The sequence below is a fragment of the Lonchura striata genome, chromosome 4 (assembly GCF_046129695.1).
Source record: "Lonchura striata isolate bLonStr1 chromosome 4, bLonStr1.mat, whole genome shotgun sequence".
Classification (NCBI taxonomy): domain Eukaryota; kingdom Metazoa; phylum Chordata; class Aves; order Passeriformes; family Estrildidae; genus Lonchura; species Lonchura striata.
The window spans coordinates 61,935,019-61,957,206 of NC_134606.1; the positions used below are offsets into that span (position 1 = coordinate 61,935,019).

General features: G+C 38.1%; 1 protein-coding gene across 4 annotated transcripts in view; it reads right to left on the reverse strand.

Moving 5' to 3' along the window:
• Positions 1–264: 264 nt before the first annotated feature.
• The window catches only part of ANAPC10 (anaphase promoting complex subunit 10), a 33,700-nt gene continuing 11,776 nt past the window's right edge, over positions 265–22,188 (reverse strand). For all 4 annotated transcript variants that reach the window (XM_077783008.1, XM_021549284.2, XM_021549283.3 and 1 more), the window contains exon 5: positions 265–649. In XM_077783008.1, the coding sequence (XP_077639134.1) occupies positions 419–649 (231 nt within the window). In that variant the 3' untranslated portion in view covers positions 265–418. The remainder of the gene's footprint in view (positions 650–22,188) is intronic.

Consider the following 22,188-nt stretch of genomic DNA (forward strand, 5'->3'; position numbering starts at 1 on the left):
GGTAATGTCCTTAGATCATGTCTGTTCAAGAAGAGGAGCAACTTTTTAAAGAGCAATTTTTAGGTAGAGGAATGGACTATTTCCATGCATGTTCATTAGGGGAAGAAATCTTCCCCCAAAATACCTGTATTATATCAAATAAATTATTGATTCCCACCCAGTCAAATATATTCTTTTAAGACTGAATGGACTATTTTTTCTCTCTCAGAGAGTACAAGAGCCCTCAGACTCCTAGAAAAAGAAACAAAATTACAGATTACAACATACTGTAACACAAGATTATCTTTATTTCAAAATTGTACAAAATATAAACATAAAGACATAATTACACTGAAGTGAACTCAGCTCTTTAAGTATCTGAATACTTTAGCAATAACAGTCATGAAAAAATACCTTTATTGTTCCTCATAAGGAAATTTTATCTGATGGAGCGATACATCATGAAATCAATTGTTGTACATCTGGGAAATTTACCAATGGAGCTCTCCTCCACAGGGGTGTACACTTTGATTTGCCTCATGTGAGTGTCTCTTCCATTTTGGTGATTCGCTAGAACAGCAATCTGGATCATGAAGGTGCGAATGGGCTTCTTGTGGGTATCTGTTAGAGGAACATGGATCCAGCCACTGGGTTCCACTAATTCCAGTTGCTGCCAAAAACAAAATAGAAGAGCAAAACATTCAGAAACAGTTCACATGCTTCATATAAATGATCTCATATTAAACCCTTTAATAAAGCAGTCTTGTTAATCAGATTTTAGTTACTTTTTCAAAATAATTTGAAGTAACAAGAGTTGAATACTCATAGCTAATTTACTGCTCACATAAATATATACAAATTAATTTGGTTGTCTGCAGTTGTGTTTGCTTTTGCCTTTCAGAATCTATTCCTCATTTTGTGCCCTAATCTGAAAATAAAGATCATTAGAAAAGAATAGAGACTTCAGTATAAATTTAAGAAAGTAAAAGTGTAGCACTTAGACCTTTTTACTGAAGAACAGTGCTCAAAGATGACAAAATATGCATTTTAAATGGTCTTATCTAAGCACTCTGAAGTACAATATACTAGAGTGACTTATGTAGGAAACTAAATGCACACAAAGTTCTGGGTTTTCAGAAAAGACTTAGATTATTAGGGGGACTGGGGAAGAGGAAAAGGAAGGTAACAGAGATAAAAACAGAGGATACCTCAAACTTAATCTCATGTATCAATTAATAATTGCTGCACAGTCATTAAATCACATTCTAATCACATTTGACTTGCCTTTTATACAACATACCCAGTTTGATGATATGATTTTTTTTTTTACTTTTCAACTTTAATCCTACACAAACCAATGTTAAGGCAAGCAAAGAACAGCATTTTTTTAACTCTAAAACCACATCACTAACAAAACAGATTGCTGAAATCAAACTGGATGCTATGCAGAGCATGGCAACAGCTTTTGTTTAAAACTAGCGGCCCAACTTCAAAGCACAGCTCAAAACACACATGGAAGAGCACACAAGTAAATAGAAGTCCTGGGGGGAAAGAAAACAAAACACAAAACAATTGTCCACTAGCAAGTGGACTCACACAGCTAAGCAAATAAGAGTGCTGTTCTCAGCAGCCGAGTTCCCCTAAGGAAGATGTATGTGCTTTGAGCAGCTCAAAATTCCCATCTTTCTCCCAAAAATACTGCATGGCACATCCTGGCAAATGCCATGTTTATGCTGAAGTTTTCAAAAGACCCATCTGAGAGCTACTGGTTCAGAGGCAGCAGACACCCTGAGAAAACAGCCCAAGAAACAAGTTAAAAAGTTTGATGACTACTTCAGCTTAAAGTAGCAGACAAAAAAATCTTTTACACCTCCACCTTAAAAGAAAGAACAAGGAAAAAAACCCAACAAATAACCACAACCCAAAACTCTCCACTGCTGCAGACTCTCCAACAAATTATTTCCAAAGCATTAAATTCACTAAACCTTAGCAGTAAATAATTTCACTCTGGGAGCTAGACATTTCCACAAACACACAGTCACTTATTTGTTGTAGCATCGTCCCTTTCAAAAAACTTTTTTTTTTTTTTTCTATAGGAAACTTCAGGTCATGGCTGACTTTACAAGGGGATTAAAAAAATGTCTTGTTGAAGCAGCTTTACAAAGGGGAAATTTATCATGGTGAGGTTGCAGTAAACAGTTTAAACAGGGATGCTTTCCATCTTCATAGTAAACAGAGAAGGATCCTCCTAACACTTTATTCAACTACTACTAAGGTCAAGTGACTGTGATTTTGAAGAGAATTACAAGGCTATTGCTAATTTAAGTTTGCACTTTAATATTATCCTCAGTGTTTACAAATTTTGACTACTAATTCAAAGTGGAAAATTTGAGTTCAAGAGCTAAGATACTGAGATTTTTATAGTTAGATCAGTATGAAATAGATCAGTTAACACTAAGTAACTTTTAGTAAAAAAAAAGGTAGGAAAGATAAAAGTATGGCATATTTCCCAGTGCTTTGTTTCATCCCTGATCAAAGGAGGTGGTTATATGTTCTATTTACAGCATGTTATTCTCCAGTCCTACTACAAAGGCAACCAGTTTCTCCCCGAGTCTTTCTACAGCGATGGGACAAGTCATTCCTTCACCTGTAAAACTGGCAACTGAGGCATTAGGCTAATCAGACTAAAAGGTTCCCTGGCTCCACATGTCAAACTTCACATCCTCTGAGCTGGTTTTTACTGTCTTAAGTGAAATACTGGATTTTGCAGGAGGTTTAGCTCCCACTAAGTTCACTTGCAGTCCTGCATTTCTACAAATGGATACAAGTTCTCAAGCCAGCCACAACACAGAGTCTGAGCAGCCACCTAGGAACAGTCACCTGAGTGCCTCTTGTAGAAACACCACAAATGAGCACAGACAGCGTACAATTAATCAAGCACCACTGAACTGTCTTAGCCACAAAGACTTTTTTTTATTTCCCCAAATATCAGCTTCTCTCACTCCACATTTTTCAGCTTCCCTAACAGATGAATACAGAATATTTACTCATACAAATCCTGGACTCATCCTCAGAATAGGCCCCTTTCCCCATTCCAGTCAGTTGCCTCTTGGACAAAACACACAACACATGTGATGAAGTTGGATGCTAGAGTGTAATAAATGCAAATGTCAGACTTCAATGTTTGAAAAAAGTGAGCTCTTGATTTCTGCCCCCTAACATTCCTATACTGACATTTGAGATTAACCTTTTTTTCCTTAATTGATGCTCACATAGTTCGTTAAAACCTTGATACCTACTCAATGACTGAGATTTAAATGCAACAAAACCAAACTGAACGCTCAGTAGAAAAGGAAATATTGTTTTGCCAGTATGATACACACATTTTCTGCAACCAAAGGAATGGTATAAACCAGACACACACACTCTCCCAAATTCTTCTTCTCCACATCTGTCATGCTCTTTCAGATGAGTGAAACAGTTTCTTTTTCCAGAGGGCCCAGGTCGGTCACCAGGGAGAAGGAACAGGACATGGGAATAGGCAGGGGTGATACAAGACACAATGCTGCCCACTCCTAGCTCAGTGTCAGCACCCAGACCCAGACGTCACAATTTGTAGCAGAAGTGGGATGAAATATGCAGCTCTACTCTGCCTGGAGCATTCCCAGTGTGAACAGAATCTAAAGGAAGCTTACTGTGAAGTTTTAAGAAATTCCTATTAAGCCCATGCAAATGGCAATCTTTCAAAGCCTCGTAAACTGGTCTGGAAATTTGGGTGGATTTTTACAGGGAGGCAAAAGGCACATCCTCAACACAAAGGCTGAAGTATTGCCAAATTTCAAATCTTTGCTTTAGAGCTTGGGGGCACTGGAGCATCAAAGAAGGACACCAGAATATTCTCATACAAGCAAAACAGCATACTTTTCACTAGCCTTGTTCCTGGAACTGAACTGCTTTGGCTGAAACTTTCAAAAAGCTCAACCCAAAGCAGATATCTCGCATGGAAAAATCTGTCTCAATTGAAGTTGGGAAAAAGTCAAAGTAACGAAGAGTTAAGCCTTAAAATGGAAAGGGTCACATAACCTTAAGTACAGGTGGCAATGGCAGCTCCACACATAATAAAATACTACATTTAAAATCCATTTCAGTTGACTTTGCTCAAAATCAAGCTTGTTCTTTAAAAGCACAGACCACTGTATGCATATATAGACACATATACAGATATATTTATATTTCACCTCAACTCTATAGCATCAATCCACTACGAGCAAATACCAGATTAAGTTGCCTCCCATATTTTTAATCTTGTGTAGATCATTAAGACTCAGACATAATTGTCTTCCAAGAAATTTTAAAAAATCAGCTTTATTACTAATCATCACAGTGAAATTAAAAATTCAAAATTTCTTCCTGTTATGTGTTTTTCTAGAAAAAGTTTTTTTTTAAAAAAAAGAAAACTTAGGAATGAATCAGTGCAAGTCAAGTATTGGTAACTCAGGACAGCTCCTGCAGCTCTAGACTAATCTTACTGTACAATACATTAAAAGCCCAGGGTTTGTGGCTTTTTTATATTTGCTTCTAATACTATAAATTTTGTGACAATTGGAAAACAAGAAGACCATGAAAGTCAAAATGAAAGAACAAAGGGATAAAAATTGAAAGGAAAAAATCACTCACTTGTCCTTGCTGCTGTTATACTCTAGCTCTTCTCCTGCTTTCTCTCAGTTGCTTTCTTATTTTTCCTGCTCTCTGCATGCTACAGCTTTACTTACAGACATATACTCTCAGCTCTTGGAATCCATGTCATTCGAAAAGCCAAAGGAAAATTAATGTTCTCAATGGAATTCTCCTCCCCAGCCTCTTTAAAAGCCCTTTTTCTTCACTTTATTGTATAGTCCAGAGGTTCTACAGAATTCCATACATATTTGGCAAGGCTACTATTGCAACTAATGAGTGTCCCACCATAGAAGACGCAAACCACACAACAAAATAAAAATTAAAAAAAGAAAATAAGACCAAGGCAACTCGAGGCTACACTTCAGAGAGATGACTGAACACGAGACCAAAGCTTTTAGGAGGAAACTTCTACAATCACTAGCCTCCTTATAGGCTAGGAAGTTATTTACTCAAAGAATTTCTAGTATTAATAAAAGATTCTATTTTATTAATCCTACCTAAACTGAATATTGACCTCTTTTCCATACCCAATTGCCGCGTCCCCGCCCCAGACCCCTGTCCTCAGCCCCGGCTAGCTCTCCTGCGGGGCGAGTAGGGCGAGTGGAAGCACCCTCCGCTGTACCCGGCTGAGCTTTGGAGAGTGCTTTGTGGGTCCTGAGGTCACTGCCGATTCCAACGGCGAGGAAATGAGGAGAGGCACTTGTTGGGGACAAAAATCCGATGTTTATTGATGTCCTGTGGATCCAACAGCACCGGAGGGGGCCAGCCAACAAGAGCCACTGAGGGGTGCTGGCAACAGGTTACATAGGGAGAGGGAGGGGGGCCGACCAGCCAGTGGGGAACAGACAGGAGTGACTCTTTTGGGGATTGACATCTGGGGGATCCAGTGAGGGGGAGACAGGGCAGGGGTCCCAGGACCTCATCCAATCTCTCGGTGCCCTGGATGGAAGTTTCTAGAGGTAGGGGAAGGGACACCGAGTGACAGACAAGGCACTTGGGAGGGGGCAGGGAACTGGCTTGGCATTTTCTATGGAAACAGACACTTGGGGAAAGGCGGGAAAACTCAGGGAGAAACCAATACAGTATGGGGGTACACTGGAACAAACCATGACAGAATAAAGATGTAATGAAACATATAAAACCGCAACTCCACACCCAGTGATATCTTGTTTACATTCTGTGGTGTCTCCAAATGGCATATAACTCTAACTGCTACTTCTACTAAGGTTACAAATGCATCCCAAGCTTTTAGCTATATTTATAATAGGCTAACATCCTTGAAATAAGACTTGATTTTTCCTGCCCTTTAAGGTTATCTTTTGTGAAGATATAAAGAGGAAAACACTGACTCTAAGTAGTTTCACATTCAGTGTAATTACAAACACATCCCAGATGTATGCTAGACAGGGCTCCCAGCTCAGGGGACTAAATACATACAGGAAGAAAAAGCAGCTCATTTTTCCCCCTGACAGAAAGCTGAGAATTCTTGCTGCCATCACAGCTTCAGCATGAAACATGATTCTGAGATGTTTTTACCTCATCAAATTTCCATTTCATCAACTTTACTACTAGATTTAAATGGCTGTGAAATCAAACACCAATTAATTTTACTCCTACTTTTCTCATGAAACTGTTTAAGCTGCTTTTTGTTTTAGTGACTCAGCCAACTATGAAATTAAAAGTAGTGGCTAGACTCTTCTTCATACATATAATTTTGTCTCTCTATGTTCTTAGCTAGGTCTTACAATACAGTTATTATAAAAACCTAAGCTTTTCAAAGCAGGTGTTCTCAATAAATACTGTATTCTTCCAAGCAGCAGATTATAAAACTAAGTTTCAAGGAAAAGAAATGCTATGTTCAGAAATTAAATATTTATCAGTACATGAACTTTCCCATGTAGGAAAAGGCTTTTTCCTGTTTAGCCATTGTTTTTTACAGCTATCCAAATATGTTTTCACAACAACTGGCAAGGAGAAAGAAGGTTGGCTTAACTTCCAAAATCCTGTTTCCATAACGGCCATGTCCTACCATTTAGTTACCAGGACTGAGAATCTGTGTGCCTCTGCATAATTCCAAGTATTGGAACTGTCAACACACGAAGTAGCAGAGCTTGGGCTTCAGCCATCACTTCACTTAGGAAGGAAGAGAACCAGTTAATAGCAGTGATGCACCAGTTCCAGCAGAAAAAATGAAGCATGTCCAAAAGAAACTTGATGAGTTCCAAGTGAGCCAAAGAAGGGACACCACATTAGCAACTTAACAGGGAACACAGCAACAGGCTCAAAGGACCCACTGTGAACAGCACACTTGTGTGCTCGGATGAAGCAACGACCACCTAAGGAGGTGCCTCTGTGGTCTTAATCAGCCACCTCCTTAAACGGTCAAGAAATCTCATTTCAGTCCATTAGGCAAGAAAAGTTTTCCATTCTTTTAAACAGCAGTTCCTGAAGAACCTAAAGGAGCACAGTCCATCTCCTCAGGAAGAGTCAGCTGTGTATTTGGGTAGACAGGAGATCAGCTGCAGAATAAGCTATATTAGAGAACGAAACAAGCAAACACTAAAAGTTCCCATCTTTTAGTATCCTATAAGCTCTTTGTTCAAATAAAGTGAAAGAAATGACCTTTGGGAAAACTGGGAAGGTTGCAAAAAGGTCCAAAATATCCTTGCAAGAAGTTTTATAGAACCTCCTTCACACTATTTTGTTCCAGATTAAAACACTAGAAGTTAATCTGTACCCAGGTGTTAGAAAGTTGTATACAATAATAAGAAAGACAACTAAACACTCAAACCAAGCTATAAAGAATGTGTAGAAAAGGAAGAAAAGTAAATCTAGAAAAGCAAATGCTTGGTGGGTCAAGGATTAGTATTCACAATGCTTAAATACAGATTCTTACACTGCCTTTCCAGATTTCCTGTTTGGATTACTTGAGCAGCACAAAAACATCATTGGACAACATCAGTGGGCTGTGTCCCATTGCTGCTTTCTGAAGGAAGCAGATGATGCCAATTGAGCCATATATGATGCAACCTAAGCTTAATTTGGCAGAATGACTCACCAGCAAACTCATGAAATGGTCTCAGTGACTCGTCCATTTTGATATTCTTTAGAATTGGGTGCCCTAATTATCATTTCTCCATACATTTAAAAAGGAACTCTTTTATTTGGTTCTGCTGAGAAACCAATGAAATATCTTCTAAGATGCACATAGATGATTCAGGCAGAATTTCAATACTACAACAGGAATGAAGTTAGGAAGAGTTGAAATTTAATCCATGGAATGGTTAACAGGTAAAGCCAGCTTTAAGAATGCCTTCATAGTCTGTCTTTGAATTCTGCTGAAGTTAGATGAAGAACACATAAGAGGACAACAGTTTAGTCTTAGACGTGATGAGGAGCCTCTGGTGACTAAGTGTGTACATCAGCCTACTGTCAAATGGAGGAACTGGGGTACAGTGGCATGCACTGTGGAATACCAAAAGCTTTAGGGCATGGATTCACAGGAAAAACAGCTCTTTCAAAAGCAACAAGTGATGAAGAACCCCACATAATGACGCCTGCAAAAGGGTCAAGGCTGTGCTGAACTGCCACATACAAAACTGACAGATGAAGTCATGGATGGTCTGGACAAGTGTGGAGGGGGCCCTGTCCATGGTACTTAAACAACCACCACCCTGCCCATCAGAGTCCCACCTCTGCATCTGCTCACAGCGCTTGCATAGTCAGGTACATCCAGTCTGACAGACAAATTAATAACCTGCCAAATGCTCAGCCTCTGTGAAACTGCCAGCCACCACTATCTGACTTAACTAAAATTTCAGAAAATATTGTCTGCCTAACTCCAGGTGTCAGGAAAAAAAAATTGACAACAGCCTTTGATTACTTCATTCTCTAGAACATGGCTGAAAACATGTTCTAGCTCTTCATTCTAGAAAATTTACCTGCAGAAACCATCAGGAATTTGCCACAGAATGTTCTCTAGGAAAGTCTCTCCGGAAGAAAGAAACACTCTTTCCCATTTGCTGTGCCATATGCACTTTTTTTTAGTATGTTCTGTGAAGAACAATAGATAGGCAGCTCAACATTAATTACAAAAAATACATACCTCAAGAGGAATACATTGCTTCAGAGAAGGACAAAAATGTTGAATAGTCTTGGACAGTCTGCTTTTCAGTCTCACGTTTTTTAAGTCCTATTGTTAAGTGAGGCCATTTGAACTTTCACATAACACTTTATGCTGGACACATCCATAAATTAACACTTGTTAAAGAAGGATTGCTATGCTGTGTATGCTTTAAGTTGCAACCATCCACTGGAATGTCAGAAAAAAATAAAAAACCTTCTCCCTGTCCCTTTGAAAAGGAGAATGATCCAATCAGCAAATTCAGAGCGACAGTGCAGTCTAGAATGGTGTTTCATATGTGCAAGTATGGAATTAAGGCCTAAAACTACAGAACAAACCTTCTAGCCATAGCAGGAAGCTACCTAAGTTTAGTTTGAGATCAGGTAAAAGAGATTCCATCTTAACAGGAATTAGCTGCTCCAGAAGGAATACCGTCTCCAATTTAAATTAGCCATAACAGCTGTGAAATTTTGGATCTCTGATTTAAAGAAAAATGGGTTTCATAACTCATTTAAGAAGCAGTCAAGAGTGGAGGAAGGGAAGGCAAATACACCCTAAGTGCAGTACTACTCTTCTGCAGGGACCTAATCTCACTCCACAGCTATCACAATCCACAGGAATGCCATACCTTTGGAAGGGCACTGCAACTCTGAGAAGATTCCTGGTATCAGGGGAAATCTTTCACAGCTACAGGAACGTGACTCCAGTGTGAACCTGTTATTTCCCCTGAGCTTAGCAGACAGTCCACTGAAGATGAAAAACCTACAAAAAAAATTCTTGGCTGACAGTATCAAAAAAACAGGTAACGCAGCCCAAAACAAGCTTTCTGCCTCAGTTTGTCTATTTCTGGTACCTAAGCTGGGTAAAGTTTTAGTTGCAGACATGCTGGAACAGACTGCATTTGGACAGTCTGGCCTTAAAAATGAATGGCAGAAAATCCATGGTTTGCTGCAAGTCTTTTCAAAATTCCAGCATCTGAAAGAAGAATGAGAGACTTTAAAATATTTTTTTTTTAACCAAGGTACATTACAACTCAAATTATCAGTACCTTAGAATATTATAGATGCAGATGTGAGAAAAGAAACAGTACATTTAAAAAACCAAAAAGTTACAATAAAATAAATAGCCAATGCTGCACATTGCACATTTAGAAAGAATTGCAAATCTCCTTTAGTGAAAACAAATGTTTTATATCTTTAGGGAAGCACTTCAAATCAAAGTTTATCTCACTGCAGAATTTCTTCATTTTATGGACAAGTAAGTAAGAAGAAGTTCCCATGTGTACAAGGTAACCGTGTAGGGGTACTTCCGTGTAGGAATCTGGCAGATGATGACCAACCTGCTTTTGAAAACCCTCTGTAACTTTTACCTGATCAGAAGCTTTAGGGAAAAAAACAACTGTCAAACATAACAAAAGCCACTACAACTTCCCATGTTCACTCAAACAAATAGTACTATCTGCATTCAAAAGTTTTTAGTCATAACACAAAATAGTGACAAAAGTAGCAAAAAAACCCCATCTGGTTAAGTATGTGGACTAAGGTTTTCATAACAACTGAAAGAGGGCACACAGTTGTTAAAAATTACTTAAGAGACTACATTACTAGCACTTTTATTTACGTTTGTATCTTAGTCCTAAATTTGAATTGTTACCCCCAAGCACTGAAAAGCCCTAAGATTTCCCTGTAGTGAGATAGCAAAATCTTAGTCCCTCTGTTCAGAGCAGCACTGACCCAAAGTAAACGTCATCTCCTACAAGGAGACATCATCTCCTACAACTTCCAGGTGAGTCAGGCTGCTCTCAGGGAAGAGAGTAGCACTTCAACCATCTACTGAAGAGAGGCAGGGGAAACCAATAATGAAAGAGGAGACAACTACACAAAGAGAACAGAAACAGATTGAACTGGAATAGTAGAACATTCTGCTGCAAAGAAGTCTGAACATATATTTAAAAACCATTCTGAAGCTCAGGTGAATTTGCATTACAAATGGAACTGCTGACTGGAGAATGGGACAAAGCAGCTGCCTTTTATGAAAGGCAACAGAACAGGCTGAACTTGATGATCTTAGAGGTCTTTTCCAACTTAAATGTTTCTATGGTTAACACCACAGAATCTTCCAAGAAAGAGAGTATAGACAGAATTTTCTATGAACAAGAAACAAGTGCTTTGAACAATAATCTTATACAAGAGGACCTTAAGGCAAATAGAATGAACACATTAAAACCTAGAAGATAGCAAAGCATAAAGGGAGAAGTCCTATGAATTTTTTTCAAACTAGAAATGCTGGGTAGAAGCAGGAACAATATAAATGTATTCTATGGGTGCACTGCACAAATTATTTGACTATGGAAGTTAAGGCTGGAAAATATTTCTGGGAAATAACTAATTTTACAAAGGGGCAGGGGCAGAAGTTTGCAAATTCGATGAAAACTGTATTGCAGATGTCTGCAGTTCCCATTTCTCCTATATATATAAAGGAATGATACTATGTTTGTGTGAAAGTGCAAAAAAAAAACCCAGGTCATAATTTACCTTGAAAATTGTTTAGCCATATCCAGGAAATATGTCTAGACATAGCTACAGTTAAATTATACAAAGAAAGTATTTGAAAAAAAAAAAAATGTGCATGGAATATTAAAGATTTAAGTGCCTGAAAACTGGCCACATTGAGTTAATTGCCTATCAAACCATCTCAAATAACTTAGCGGCAATAACCTAGTGACCACATTTCATGCCATGCACTTTGCATCCCACAGAATGCAGAAAATTAATATGGGAAATGAACAAATGTAAAAAATTTGGGACTATCATGATATTTAAAGAAAGTCCATAATAGAGCAGCCAGCTGCTAGCTCTCAAGCACTTTTATAGGTGAGGGGACCAAAACCAAAAAAAAACCCCTCATTCCCGTCACTGAGAAGGGCTATTACTACACATTGAAGAGAACTAGATTTCCCATCTTCTACTAGAATACAGGCCTGCAAAACTGCACGGCTCTAACTTTTTACCTGTTACACAAGACTGTAGTTCCTGAACGACTTCATTTGTCAGGAAAAGACTGGAACAAATTATACCCCAGTGCTACCCAGTTAAAAAAACCCTACTCATTCTTTACAAGTTGTTGATTTAAGACACAAAAAGCACTGGGGTTAATAGAAAGCATTTCTCCTGGTTTCTAAGGACTGGCTTGTTTCTGTGAATTACAGAAGATTACCTCTCCCAAAAATCAACAAATTTAAAGGTCTTAAACCTCTGTAAATAATCCCCAAATCCTGAAGAAGTACAGTATGCAAACATTTCTGTTGTCTGGATAAGGAGTCCATGGATGCTCAGTAAAGGCAAGTGGGGCAAAATCTGATAAACTCCAAGATAACTCAAGTGTGTTGTAGCACATAATAAGCAAATGCAGACTAGCATTTCACAGGATCCAGAGCATAATGCTCAGCTCAAGGAATATTTACTCATTGGAAACAAAAACAAGAGACTGTTGTGAAAACTATTTTACGCAAATTTAAAATGCAATGCAGAGTCTCATCTCAGAAAGATCCCAAATTCATAAACATGTCTCACTGAAGATATATTTTCATACAAATGAACTTTAAAAGAGAAGAAATATATCTGTCAGAGGTTCAGATGGATAGTTTTACGTGAGCCAGAATACACTTCCATAAATTTGCAAAGCTGGAATCAGAACTGTTGCCCAATGGAAGCATTTAATTTTACATCTAAACAGAATTTCTTTAATGTACTGGAACGAATGCAGTTGAGTTTTTATTTTTGCTTGTTTTCTTACAAATCAATAAGAAGGTGTGTCCAAAAAAAGCCCATTTTTATCTGTTGTTTTATGTGGAGATCAGACTTGAGGCTCTGCTTGTTTCAATCTACATTAATTTTATTCCTTGACTTCTTTCTGGGAGTCACAGGTCCCTCAAGTCACCATTCCCTCAAAAAATATATAATTTTAAAAGGTATTCAGTGGCGCTATGCACTGTCCCTCGCTGCAACAGCATTGCTGCTGCAAACAGCATCTGGAATAGCCTTAGTGCTATATCCTACAGACCAAGAACATGAGCTCTTCACCATGACCTGTGTAAGAATCAAAATAAAAGTACATCTTAACTAGGCTCCTGAAAAATGAGGGGGCAGTGGAAAATAAAGCATGAGAATGAGTTAATTAAAAACTTGTTTACCAGCAGGCCTGGTATGTCCTCTAGAGCTACTGTGGGGTGTCATCTTACTGTTTAGCAAAGTGCAGTCAATAACAAGCAGATGAAACTGGATGGCAAATCTATGTGACTTACTGTACATCTACAAGTCCTGTTGCTACATATGCTTCTCTGCTTAATTTATTTCTGCTATGCAAGTAAATCTTTAACTCCTCATGTCAGTATAAAGAAACAGAAGAAAGGCCAGTAATTCCACAATAGAAGTTCCTACCCCAGCAGTGCCAGATTTACCAAAAGCTGATTTATGAAAACAATATTCTATTACAAATGGTAACCATCATAACCACAACAGAGACCTGGTCGGAGAGGGAAGCCTACTTCAAAATTTTACTACATTGTTTCTTCTGATTCTGAATTGCAACTCTTTTTGAAACAATGAAAACATAAAACATGATTTGATTTTTACCTTACTAAGGTAAAATTTATGCTCAGCAACATCATCTTATTAAGTAACAGATTAATCTCAACTAAAAGAAAAAATTTAGTTTTCTGCTTCTGCTCGTAGAAATAATTCAAAATATCCTTCATACTCACAGTTTAATTTGATGTCTGACAAATATGGGGGAGGGAAGAATAATAATTTAAAAAGACGTATTAGGGGCTATGCCACATGATTCACTCAAAAACTGACTGAGAATAGCATTCATAAAAAGCTTCAATAAAACCTGTATTTGATAACAGTCCTTTAACATGAGATATAAAAAACACTACAAAATTCATTCTGAAATAAAATAGGACTGTTAGATAAACCTACTTTAGAAATTGGATGAAGGCAGCTAGAGAGCACAGGCCCTCAAGCCAGACACACATGATACATTATTATTCTCACTCTACCCTCTCCTGTGTGTTCACACGGAAAATGGAAAAAGCCTGGGAAAGGTTTTTCCGATTCAAACACATGAACTCGGTTATCTTATGACAGATTAAGACAGAGAACAGCCCTCAGAAAGAAATAAATTTATACTTCATATCTATAGAAACATTTCCATGCACTATTTGAGATAAGGAACAGGATAACACCATATTCAATCCCTTCTCACCCAATAAAACTTGGCAAAGACATGAATGTAGACCCTGTGTAGCAGTGTTCTCATCAAAGCTACACACAGACATGTGATCCCTGACCAAAATAACATTTCAGTAATCACGGGTGCAAGACCTCCCTCTGGAAAGAACTGCCATGGTGGCAGCTCTGAAGCAACTGAGTCTTACAGTCCAGAATCCTGTATTCGTTATACATCTCTACCACCTGCCAGGGAGCATTTTCTTCTGAACACTGAGGATTGCTTTAAATAACCACATCAACAGAATTCCTTTCAGAACTGCTTTCCTAATAATCTCAGCTTTCCACTAAAATGTTAGACTTCAGAATGCCAAAAAAGAAAAAAACAAAACAAAACAAAACAAAACAAAAAAAAAACCACCAAAAAAACCCAAAAAACAACCAAAAAAAAAACCAAAAAACTGATGGTAATTATAAAATCCCCTCATGCACCTTCACAGAATACACTTGTTCCTTTATTTCTACCTGAATATATGGAAATTTCTGGTTGTTTCTTTTTAGTGCTGACCTGACAAAGCATGGCACATCCAGTGCATTTAATGGATTTGTTTGGGTTTTTTTTAATCCTAATTAATAGCAATACCTGATAACTTTGCCACAGGGCAGTATGTACTACCAATAGCCAAGTGTGACTGCATTTGTACAATGTAAATAAAGGTATTATAACATGGAAGCCACATACACAGGAAATAATAAGTGGTGGGCAAATTGGCTCCTAATTTCTTCTAAATTAAGGCCACTACCTCCCTCCACCCTGCTGCCAAACTGTTGGTTTGGCAAGGAGTGGTGAACACAGTTACAGGAGGTTGCCAGCTGATAGTGCCTACAAGCTGTTCAAGTGAAATAGAGAATGAGGTGTGCTGTTCCAGCTGACTGGCGCCAGTTGAGATGACAGCGTAAAACTTTCTTAGGTATCCAAGAAAATTCCCGTTCCTTTCATATCTTTTCTTACACTTAAACCAAATTAAATGTTGATTGTAGGCTTTACTCTTTGGAGGATTTTAACACTATGCTAGTAGCAGCATCAAGAGGGGTCAGAATCAGTCTTGTATTTGACCTTGCTGCATATATTTAGTACTTAATTTTTGAAAATATCTATTGCTCCCTCCAAGGATTACTCTCCACAGTTAAGTCTATGAAGGCAATCAGGTAAATGAAAGATGATTGTTTATAATTCACTGACTTTATCCTCCCAATCCTATTTCTCAGTGTAGAAAAAAGCAGCTTAAAGGCAAGAAGTTTCCCAATGGTGAGCAACCTCTCCAGAAAGAGGAAAGCAGTAGTGAGTGAGCAGCATCTTACTGTCAGCTTTGACACAACTTTAAGCATGTTTTTTTACATCCTTTAAGCAAAAGATGGTGGTGTGACTCCCACAATATTTTCATATTTGGAATCCAAAACCAGAGGAGATAATTTTGGATTATTCAGGCCTAGAGAATCTATAGAATTGGAAAGATCATGACTATAGAATGTGGTAGGGTAGAAGAAGAAAAATAAGATCAAGGAATAGCTCTTTATTTAACAATTCCAATGCAGTATGCAGGGTACTTTACTACAGAAAAATATAATTTCCCTTCCAAATACAGGTCTGCTGCACTTTTCCAAGATCTGCTTCCTAACATGCTACCTTCTTGAGATCAAAGAAGTGTCCCCTGTTTCAGACAGTTTCTTCAATGGCACCCACTTCCTTGCTCTGCTAACTGCAAAGTCAGATATCTAGAGTCCACTTCCCCAAAAGCCAAAAAATGATACAGCCAGCCAACAGAGACAACAAAGATTTTCATTTTCCCTAGTTCAAACCTTGAAGCCTTATGTGACCAGGAACACACTTTTTACTTGGGTGTTTTACTTCAAACACCCAAGTAAAAAGCTGCATTAGAACAGTTTGCCTACCCAGGTCTCCATCCTCCTGTCCAAGTGCAGAGAGATCAAACACAAGAGATAAAGTAGATGTTGCTACATGCTCCAATTTGCAAGAGCACAGTATCACATGTTTTGTAAAACACAGTTCAAATTAATTCTGATCAGCTGAGGGGGTTCACCTGACTGAGCACCACAAAGATGTTCTAGATGAGTAACACACTGACACCCACCATAAGCCATAAAGCTGGAGGCACTTGGATGTTTTAAAATGCTAAGTAGAGACCACACTTGCATTTAAAAAGGAGGGGAAAGAAAAAGAAGGGGTTAAATATTGAAGTAGGGAAACCAAGTATGTGTCTTCTGTCATGCTGTCACATCCCCTTCCATCCACCCACCTTATTCCTCACTCCCATATTCAGTCTTAGAGAGAATACTTAAACGAAGAGAAGAGCACCCAGATCTTTCTTGTTACAGTTTTTATGTTGCCAAATCCCTGCTTGCTTCAATTACTTCTGAAACATTAATGATTATCTGCAAGAGGTATCTAGTGAGCCTACACTGCTAAACTGTAATTAGAAATCCCTACAAACTTTGAAAAACCATTGACCAACAAGTATCCCAGTGCACTCTCCAAACACAGAGCCTTTATTCCAACAGGAACTTCAAGTAAAAAATGATGTGTGAACAGCAGATACTGATGTTCACACAAGCTTACTGCATACAACCCAGCAGGCGATTTTTCTGGTTTTTTTGGATTATGCCCTGGAGGTGCTGGCACAATGGAATTTCAATACCATAACTGCTTATTTTTCTGTGTGCCAGGCTCTGAAATAACAGGTACAAAGAAAAAAAATACACATAAAACAAACATTCCCCTTTTTGAAATTACAGGAATCACAAAATGAAATGTTTTTAATTCTCTAGTTCAAACGATGTAATTTATAACCATGACACAAATAGAGAAGAAGCACAAAAGAAGGGAAAATACAGAAATAACATAACGTTCCCAAGCTTCAGTTTACAAGGACCTCACACAAAGTTTTTTTTTGCAACTCTTACTAGAAACAGTATTATTTGCTAAAAATGCAGTAGCTGCCAAAAGCTATGATCCATCTAAAGCAAACATGTTTAAGATGGAAATAGAGTGTTAATGATGAAGAAAGACAGAATTGAGTATACAAGTTTTCTTTTTAAATTGTGGAAGCAACTGCAGTACAGTGTTTAGTTTGTTTTTCATCTTCCTGAGCAAAAATTGATTGCATTTACAGATAAGCACCTAAATTAGAGAGAAGTGCATTAAGACAATAACAGAAGTAATCAAATTTCAAACTTTCTAATTAAATCTCTTTTTCCTGCAGAAGGTTATTGGGAATTCAACACTAGCCTTGGTTCACATGATAGAACAATGGGAAAATTTTCCGAATGGTTGAACGCTAACCCTGACAAGTGTGGAGAGCCAACTACAATACATTATATGGTAGCATAACCTGCCACCCACGTTGCTGAGAGAACAGCTTTCAAACACATGCACCGAGCTGTAAAACCACAAAATCCCTTATTACACATTGTCCCTTACTTAAGGTGAAATACACTATTCCCCCCCCCCCCGCCTCCTTTTACAAATCTTGGTGGTTTTTTTTAAACCTTCATCTCTGAAGTTTATTTAGCAGCTAACTAGACTGTTTTTCAGACTTTATTTTCCAGATGCCGTATTTCTTGTTTTGTTTTCTAACAAAAATAAAATCATGTTTTTACAGGACACAGTGAAGCCTGTTGTGTCTTTCACTGTTGATTTTTTTTTTAATACTACTTCCACCTGTGTGACATTATCCAAACTTTTAAGAGGAAATGTCTGATATATGACTAATTCACTAATGTGAAGACTTATTTCTGGAGTGAAATATTTTCCTTTTTTTAATGGGAATATACATGACTCATCACTGGGTAAAGTAAAAAAATGGTTCCATCATGCTTTTGCTTGGAAGATCAGATATTCTGATATTTACTGAGATTCTTTTCCACTGTTATGCAATCTGAATATATTCAAAAAGATAAACTGCCACAGCCTGTGTGGTTATAGACACTGGCATTCATGGAAGTCAACCATTGCTGCAGAATGACAAACATACTCCACCCTCATTACAACATGCTGTGGTTACCAGCCAAACACCTTTGCCTTTTCTGAAAAGGCTACATTATAATAAAAGCAGACCAGCAAAACAAATCATACAGGGGGACCCAAGGGATGGTAGAAGTAGTAACAACTGGTAGAAAGCATAACTCTGAATATGGAAAGTGAGCTACTTAATGACTTGAGGAATGCATTCAGCCTCACACTGCAGAAGGAGCCCACTGAAAACTGCTGGTATGTACAACTTTCTTGGTTAATGATTCCCCCCTCCTGCCCCCTCCCTCTGCACATGTCTGCTGCTTGAATCATTACATTCCAAGATAGTTAGAGGATATACACAGTTTCTTCAGGGGTTTTCAGTTGCAACTTTGCTGGCAATGGGAATTTTATTTGCAAGTGTTTCTATTCTACTGTCCAACGAACTATTGGTTGTTCTGTCTGATAGCTCTGTGTATTTATTCAAGCAAGCACTTTTATAACCCACAATTGAATGCAGACAGTTACCCTTGTAAACACGACTGTCCACTGGGATTTTCACTACATTTTGAGCATATAAAAGAAAAACATGCTTTTCTTCCCTCAGCCTGATAGCACATAAGTTTGATTACAACTTGGAAATTTCAGGCAGTGAAGGGCATGGGGGCTACCGTTTTAAATAGATACAATCTACTGTACATCAATATACATATTTGAACCAATTCCTAGGAGCTAAAGGACACAGAAATTTGACTGATCACTCTAAGAGCTCTAAAAATTTGGTAATGCTATCAAAGGGAGAAAGATCAGCATCTCTGCTGTATCCAGGCATTAAAAACTCATTGTTTCAAAGAAACAAAGCTATACGTAGCACTAAGGGCTAAAGGCTACAAAAAGTGTTGTCACAAAAGCCAGAAGCACAATACGTGTGTGTATGTCAATCAGCTGCAGAAGCTGGTAGAGTTAAAAACAAAATTAGGAAAAAGAAAGACGACTATTTCACACCTCTAGCTAGAACTTTTGTACATGAGCAGCATGGCCATGGCACTGGCAAAATGTACAAAGAGGAAAAATGATAGACCATACTCTCACAGAACTTCTATTAACATACCCATGTGCTCCCTTCACCATAGGTACTCTCTTCACAGTATCTACTTGTGAAAAAGAGATCCTTCATTAAAACTAATTAAGAATGGTAAAGAAGTTGGCCTATTGCTACACTGATCTCCATTATTGAAGACTTCCCTATATAAATCTTTCAGGTGTATAAAGAAGGTAAGAAATTATCAAGGAAAACCAGCAGTTTTCCCCCTAGCTAATATGATTACTACTCTACAACAGTAGTATTACACTACATACTTCAAAAGAGTGCTAGAGAATATGCACACCAAAATTTGCAGTTGGTTTTCAACATAAAAAGTTCAAGCATCTGGCTCCTTCCCTTCACACTATGTGCAACCTGCTCATGTCCACCAGAGAATTTGTTTAAAGTATTGTAATTAGAATACAATAGTGAAAGCTTGTATTAAAGCCAATGAAAAATTCCCCCATTATGCTGGAGGAGAGTTTATCCGCACTGATAACACACCATTTTAAAAATCTGAATTTTAAAGGCACTAGTACCAGAAAGATTTTTACAGAAGTAAAATATTTAACAAAGATTTGGGGGAAATCTTTTCAAATCCTCCTCCGAGAACTTCATGCACAGAAAAGAGAAGGAACAAGGTAATCAAACAATTGCTACAGGAAGAGAAGGTAACAGTGTGACCTAATTGTGGCCTTCCAGTACCTAAGGGAGCCTACAAAAAAGAGGAACAGAGACATTTTATAAGGGCATGTAATGATAGGACAAGGGGGAACAGCCTTAAACTAAGGTTTAGATTAAATATTAGCAAAAAATTCTTTACTGTGAGGGTGTTGATTTTCCAATTTCTTTTCCATAGTGGAATTTAAATGAATAATCATGAAAAAGATTGTACGTGCAGGAAAGGTTTACACACATATGTAACACAGTGCTTCTATCAGCTCCTAGGCTCTCTGTACTTGAGTTCCCTCGAGGAAAGCTCTGCATTTCATCAACTTCCTGCCTTCCATAGAGCTGTTGCCACATTGTTTCACATGGCTTTTCCTCTGCTTCAGAAAGTAAAGTCAGACTGACAGAATTAAAAATACAGGGCCTCTTTAAGGTACCCTTGCCTAATTGAGCCCTTCTGGGGCAAAAAAAGGTTCCTTCATAGATTTGTTTCTGAACCTCAGACACAAAAGCAAAAATATCTTTTACATGTCACGTGTACCACAGCATGTTTAGTTTTCCTCTAGAGAAGAGATGCTTATTTGTCTTAAAATGCTACATCATAACAAGGTAAGATAAAAATGCATTTTCTAGTGGGTTGGCCAAAACAATCTTCCAGTGCTCTACTAGCTCTAATGTGGACCTCTCTATTTGTATACACACACCTCATATGCATAAAAGGCTATTTCAATACCTGCACTTTTCATGACTGCACAGTAAACTCTGCTCTGATGTCTTACTATTCCACAGTATCAAAGGGCAGGAAAATTGTAATCCTGTTCATAATTTCCACAGTTTGAAGCATATATTAGTTATTTCCATAAGCACATAAATGATGAAAAGGTCATATCACCTACAGTGGTGATGATATTGGCAGGCAACAGTGATGTTACATCATTTAATTTGCCTTCTTTTTGTAAAGATGAGTTCGTATAAACATCTCAGTTGGGGATTCACAAAATATCCTCAGTTGGAAGGTGGAAATTTGTACAGAGTATAGATGGAAGTAACCTTCCTTCTGAAATTTGATTCCTACCCATGACAAGGCTAAATAAGTAATCAATACCAGTGGAGCGTTCTACTCCCCTGCTTTGCAGGTTTCCACCAACAGTAAACTTTAGATGTATGGAAGAGTGCATCTGTGTGCATCCTGATGAAACTAATCCATACTCAGCCACCATTAACAGCAAGATAACAATCAAAATGAAGAGCTGGTGTGATGATTGTGTTTACAGAACATCCTAAAGGCAGACAGGAAAGATTGAAATTCTGTAAAACTAAAGTTTATTCCATCTTTTCTTATCATCAAGAGTAGTTTGCAGAAAGCAGACTGACTATTTTTAATTGACATTCTGAACCCAAGGAATAATTAGGGGTCAGAAATGCCTCTTTTCTTGAATGGAACATAGAGGAATGGTTTCGAACCAAAGTACATGAAGCTTAGTCAGGAATCTAAAGGAGTAACAACTCAGTACTGCACCTTCAGTGGAAAGCAGTTCAAAATGCACCTTAGAGAAGTTTGAATAGAGAGTCACAAGAATACATTTTCTTGGTTCATTACCTTGCAACAGCCCTATGACAAGCTAACATGTCCTCGCTCCTCGGGATCTAAGTCTACTCCAAGTACAGAAGATTGCTCACTGCTGGTGAAGATTGCTCACTGCTGGATTTCAGAAAACATCTGGCTAAGTCCAACTTCTTCACTACAGTCACTGGACACAAGACAAGTAAAGGAATTATAGTGGGGTCACTTCCTTAACTACCTCTTGGAAAAGCCTCCCAGCTTGGGCAATCATCCAGTTGGTAATTCCCCTCTCTAGTGCAGAATCTCTTCGAACAGTGGAGACGGAGCCCTGTCCGTGGTGCTCAGCTACAGCCCCATGCCACCAGGGATGCTGCTGTGCTTGCACCTGGTTATGAAACACCAGGCAAGGCCAAAAGGAATCAAAGAGAAACTGAAAACAAAGTAGACAGCAGTCCAAAGGAAAAGCAAGCAAACAAACAAAAAACTCCAACAGAAACCTAAAACAAAGGCCTCATACTGTTGTCAACAAAGGTGTATTAAGATTAATGGGCTTTCACCTGAGTCTATGTAAAGATACTACTTTATAGGCTGACAGCAGAAACCACTGTAAACTACAAGGTGCATATATATATATATATATATATATATATATATATATATATTATATATGGATTGAGACGATACCCTGAAATACCACCTGCACTTAGCATCAAAACACTTAATCTCCTTACAGCAAAATGAATTGCTGAATATCTCAATGTCTTGGAGAGGTATAAATGCAATAAACAGATGAGCATCACTTGACGAGACCAGAGATCTCTCACAGACAGC